General features: G+C 65.4%; 2 protein-coding genes across 4 annotated transcripts in view; both read left to right on the forward strand.

The window, feature by feature from the left end:
- Positions 1–625, forward strand: part of PNPLA6 (patatin like phospholipase domain containing 6) — a 19,867-nt gene extending 19,242 nt beyond the window's left edge. For all 3 annotated transcript variants that reach the window (XM_042891087.1, XM_042891091.1, XM_042891095.1), the window contains one exon: positions 183–625. In XM_042891087.1, the coding sequence (XP_042747021.1) occupies positions 183–248 (66 nt within the window). In that variant the 3' untranslated portion in view covers positions 249–625. The remainder of the gene's footprint in view (positions 1–182) is intronic.
- A 1,744-nt stretch (positions 626–2,369) lies between these two features.
- The window catches only part of LOC122190941 (macrophage mannose receptor 1-like), a 6,896-nt gene continuing 4,169 nt past the window's right edge, over positions 2,370–5,096 (forward strand). Inside the window, exons 1-5 of the mRNA XM_042891097.1 lie at positions 2,370–2,482; positions 3,355–3,450; positions 3,543–3,656; positions 4,399–4,458; positions 4,553–4,945. Coding sequence (XP_042747031.1) covers positions 2,422–2,482; positions 3,355–3,450; positions 3,543–3,656; positions 4,399–4,458; positions 4,553–4,945 — 724 coding nt within the window. The 5' untranslated portion in view covers positions 2,370–2,421. The remainder of the gene's footprint in view (positions 2,483–3,354; positions 3,451–3,542; positions 3,657–4,398; positions 4,459–4,552; positions 4,946–5,096) is intronic.

Consider the following 5,096-nt stretch of genomic DNA (forward strand, 5'->3'; position numbering starts at 1 on the left):
TCCTGATGTCTCCATCCCAAAATCCCCATCCCAATGTCCCCATTCCAGTATCCCCATCCCGATGTCCCCATCTTGAGGTCCCCATCCTGAGGCCCCCATCCCAATGCCCCCCTCCCCCCAGGCCCCCCCCCATTGCCCCCCATCCCCACCCCGCTGACCCCCCATATCCCCTCTCTCCCCAGGAAGAAGAGCAGACCCTGCGGCGCCGCCCCGGCGCGGCTCAGCCCCCCTCTCCGCCCCCCACCTGAACCCTGCAGACCCTGAAGGACCCCGGCAGCCCCCGGTTGCTGCCCCCCAGCTCTACCTCCGCGCCCCGGGGCCCCCCACCCCACTTTGTGGCCGTGGCTTTGCCCCATGGCGCTCCCCACCCACCCAGGACCGTCCCCAAGTCGGGGGGTCGCAGGTCCCCTCCTTTCCCCCCCCCCATCCTGCACTGTTGCACTGGCCCAAACCCCCCCTTGTCGCCGCAGGGCCGACCTCGTGGTGGCGGGGAGGAAACGACTGCTGGAGAATTTTCGTTCGGTTCTCTTCCGTTCCGTTTCGTTTCTTTGCTCGATGGTTGGTTTTTGTTTTTGTTTTGTTTTGTTTTGTTTTGTTTTTTTAATTATTGTTATTTAAAAACGAACCCGGCGTCTGTTTGTCCAGAGCGAAAGCAGGGGGGGGGGCAGCGGGGCAGTGAGTGACACGGGGACAGCCGGCACCGAGTGACACTGCATGGTGCAGGGACACCGCGGGGTGGGGGTGACAGGGAGGGCATGGGGACAGGGACACGTGGGGAGAGCCGTGGGGACACCTGGCACCTCCGCGGCACATGGGACGTTTGGCACTGCTGTGGGTCTGCCACCAGAGCCATGGGACACCGGGTGCCACTGTGGGACAGCCAGCACCATCTTGGGACTGATGTCACCACCATGGGACAGCTGTCACAACCTTGGGACAGCCACCACCACCATGGGACACCTGGTGCCACTGTGGGACAGCCAGCACCATCTTGGGACAGATGTCACCACTATGGGACAGCCACCACCACTATGGAACAGCTGCCACCACCTTGGGACACCAGGCAACCCTGTGGGACAGCCAGCACCATCTTGGGACAAATGTCACCACTATAGAACAGCTGCCACCACCACCATGGGACAGCTGGTCCCACTGTGGGACAGCTACCACCATCTTGGGACAGGTGTCACCACTATGGGATTGGCACCAGTGCCATGGGACACCTGGCACCACTATGGGACAGTCATCACCACCTTGGGACTGTCACCAGTGCCATGGGACATTTAGTGCCACTGTGGGACAGCCACCACTGTCTTGGGACAGATGTCACCACTATGGGACAGCTGCCACCACCATGGGACAGCTGGTGCCACCTAGGGACTGCCACCATCACCTGGGAACAGATGTCACCACTATGGGACAGCCACCACTGTCTTGGGACTGCCGCCACCACCTTGGGACAGCTGGTGCCACTGTGGGACAGCCAGCACCATCTTGGGACTGCCACCACAGCCACGGGACAACTGGCAACGCTGTGGGACGTGGTGCAGCCACGGGATGCCCGTCACCCCCCAGGGCGCCCATCATCACCCCACATGGCACCCTATGTCACCCCACTGGGCACCCATTGTCACCCCATAGGGCACCCATCATCACCCCCAGGGCACCCATCGTCACCCCATAGGACACCCATCGTCACCCCCAGGGCCCCATCCTCACCCCCCAGGGCGCCCATCGTCACCCCACAGGGCCCCATTGTCACCCCATAGGGCACCCATCCTCACCCCCCAGGGCGCCCATCGTCACCCCACATCCCCACGGCGGTGCCCCCACATCCAGGCACTGTGGCTGAGGCTGGCGGATGCCGATAGCACCCAGCTCTTCCTGCAGAGCCCAGCAGGGTGTCCCTGTCCTGTCCCCCCCCTCCCCCCTCGCCCCCCCCGAGGGCCCCTTTTGTCACCCTGGGTGCTGGGATGGGTGTGGGTGCACAGCAGGGATGTGTTGGGCACGGGGACATCGCGGGTGTTGGCATGGGGACACCGTGGGGACATCATGGGGATGGCAGTGGATGCTCCCTGGGCATGGGGACAATGGGGACACAGCAGATGTGGGGACAGCTCGGGCACGGGGGGCACGACAGGCACTGCCACGGGGTCACCCTGGGTGCCATCAGAGGTGTCCCCCAGTCCTTCCTCTCCCCACATCTCCCGCACCCATGGGTGCAGCCTCCGGCACCCGTCACTGTTGGCGTCACCTCCAGCCCTGCCCTGGGGTGCAGGGACGGAGCTGTGGGTGCTGAGGGGCCCCTTTTGAGGCCCCCCCACATCCTGTCGTGTCCCCCCCCCCGTTCCCCCCCCCTTTTTTCTCTGCTCTTATCAACCAGGACAGACACAAGGACGGTTCATTGGTGACAAGAGGACGATGTACGGCAACATCGAGTCTGGGCAGGAGTGGGGGACAGGAGGACCCTGTGGGGACAAGGGTAGGTGGGGGGTGGTGATGGGGGGGGTCACTGAGGTGCGTGGTGACAACCAGAGGTGATCTGAGGTGGGGGGGGGAGTCCCTAGGATGAGCTGTGGCACCGAGGGGGGGCTCCTCATCCCCAAAAGAGATCCCCAGGGCTGGCGGCACCAAAGGGCCCCCTGCCCCCATTTCCACCCCCCAGCGCCCACCCTTGGGGCAGATCCTCCATCTCCAGTGCCCAAGGGGGGGGGTCCCAGCACAGTGACACCAGGGCGGACCTCTCATTAAGGTGCTTGATGAGGGACCCCCAGGCTTGGTGGTGACACCAAAGGGCACCAAAGGGAAATGAGGTTGGGGCTGAGTTGAAGGGTTTTTTTTGGGGGGGTCTCCATAGGGGCTCCCCCACTTCAGGGGATGCTGCTGTGGGCAGAGTTGGGGTCCTGGGGGGGGGGGCTCCATAGGGGTCTCCCCCGCTTTTGGGGACGATGCTGGGGCTGCTGGGGGCAGAGTTGGGCTCCTGGGGGTCTCCATGGGGGTCTCCCCTGTTTTAGGGGATGATTTCCATTTCCACCCCCCAGCGCCCGCCCCTGGGGCAGATCCCCCATCTCCAGCGCCCAAGGGGGGGGGGGGTCCCAGCGCGGTGACACCAGGGGGGACCTCTCATTAAGGTGATGAGGGACCTCCAGGCTTGGTGGTGGCCCCCTGCCCCCATTTCCACCCCCAGTGCCCTCTCCTGGAGCAGATCCCCCATCTCCAGCACCCATGGGGGGGGGGGTCCCAGCACGGTGACACTGGGGGGAACCCCTCATTTCGGTGCTCAGGGTGAGTCCCTGCATTTGGAGGTGGGGCACGGGGGGGGGGGGTCCCCCACAAGCGCTGTCCCCTCCACAGCCTGCAGCGACCTGCACCCCATGGAGGAGAACCCCTACGAACCTTTGGACCCCCCCATCACTGCTCCGAGCCGGAAGCACTCACCTGACCCCCCAGGTACGGTGTGAGCGACCCATAGGGACGAGGCAACGCAGCCCAAATCGGGGTCCTGCCGCCCCATCGCGACCCGTTGTCACCTCCTCCCCCAGTGTCCCCAGCGCGGCAGGGCTGCCCCCAGGACAGGCTGCTGCTGGTGGGGGCTGTGGCCCTGGGGCTCTCGGTGCTGCTCAACGTCTTCCTCCTCTCCCTCGGGACGAGGCGGAGTGAGTATGGGGTCTGCGGGGCTCAACGGAGGGGTCCCCAACCTTGGGGAATGACGTGGGGCAGAGGGAAGGTGCTGGGGGGGCTCCTTGGGGGCTCCCCAACATCGGGAGGTGATGTTGGGGCAGAGTTGGGGTCCTGGGGGTCTCCGTGGGGACCCCACCCTTGGGAAATGAGGATGGGGCTGAGCTGAAGTGTTTTTTTGGGGAGGGGTCTCCACAGGGGCTCCCCCACTTTAGAGGATGCTGCTGGGGGCAGAGTTCAGGTGCTGGGGGGCTCCACGGGGGTCTTCTCCACTTTAGGATGTGATGCTGGGGCTGCTGGGGGTGGTGTTGGGGTCCTGGGGGTCTCCAGGGGGACTCCCCTGTTTTAGGGGATGATGCTGGGGCTGTTGGGGCAGAGTTCAGGTGCTGGGGGGCTCCATGGGGGGTCTTCCCCGCTTTAGGATGTGATGCTGGGGCTGCTGCGGGTGGTGTTGGGATCCTGGGGGTCTCCACGGGGACTCCCCTCGTGTTTTAGGGGCTGTTGGGGCAGAGTTCAGTGCCGGGGGGCTCTGTGGGGGCTCTCCAACCCTTGGGGATGATTTGGGGACAGAATTTGGGTACCGGGGTCTCCGTGGGGTCTCCCCAACTTTAGGAGACGATGCTGGGTCTGCCGGGGGCGGAGCTGGGCCGTCCGTCTCCCCCCCTTCCTCCCCGCCCCCTTGATGCCCTACACTTTCAGGATTCCCCTTCTCTCCCCCAGTCGCAGCGCTGACCGCAGCCCTGCAGGACGCGGAGAAGCTGCAGCCCAACCCCGGCATGGGTGCGCGCCGCGTTCCCCTCCTCCCCCCATCCCCAACCGCAGCCCCGTCCCCGCACGGGCGCCCACCCCAAAACCCCAACCTCCGTTCCCGCAGCGTCCCGCTCCTTCCTGCTGTACAACAGAGCTCACGACATGTGCGTGGAAGCCCGCGGCCGGCAGCTGACCGCCTCTCCGTGCCTTCCCGAATCGGCGGCCCAACGCTTCCAGTGGCTGCCGGGGATGCGGCTCTGGAACGCGGAGAGGCGGCTGTGCGTCACGGCGGCGGCGGGGCAGAATTTATCCGTCGTGATGCTGCAGCCCTGCAGGGAGGACGGAAGGTTGCAGCGCTGGGAGTGCGGAGGAGGGGGGCTGCTGGCTCTGGCCGGGCAGCGGCTCTACTTCAACTACGGGAACAACGCGAGGCAGACGGTGATGCTCTACGTGGGGGACCGCGAGTGGAGCCGATGGGTCGCGCACGGGAGCGGCGAGGAGCTGTGCGCGCGCTCCTGTCAGTGCCCAGCGGGGGGTGATGGGGGTCTGCTGGGGGTCTGGGGGCTGCTGCAGCCCAAAGAGGCAGCAGCCTGGCCACAAACTCAGCCTGAACCCAAACTGCCCCAAACTCAGCCTGAACCCAAACTCAGTTCAAACCCAAACAGCCC

Source organism: Lagopus leucura, unplaced genomic scaffold, assembly GCF_019238085.1.
Source record: "Lagopus leucura isolate 7727_CA_CO unplaced genomic scaffold, USGS_WTPT01 253-3_obj-0_obj, whole genome shotgun sequence".
NCBI lineage: Eukaryota > Metazoa > Chordata > Aves > Galliformes > Phasianidae > Lagopus > Lagopus leucura.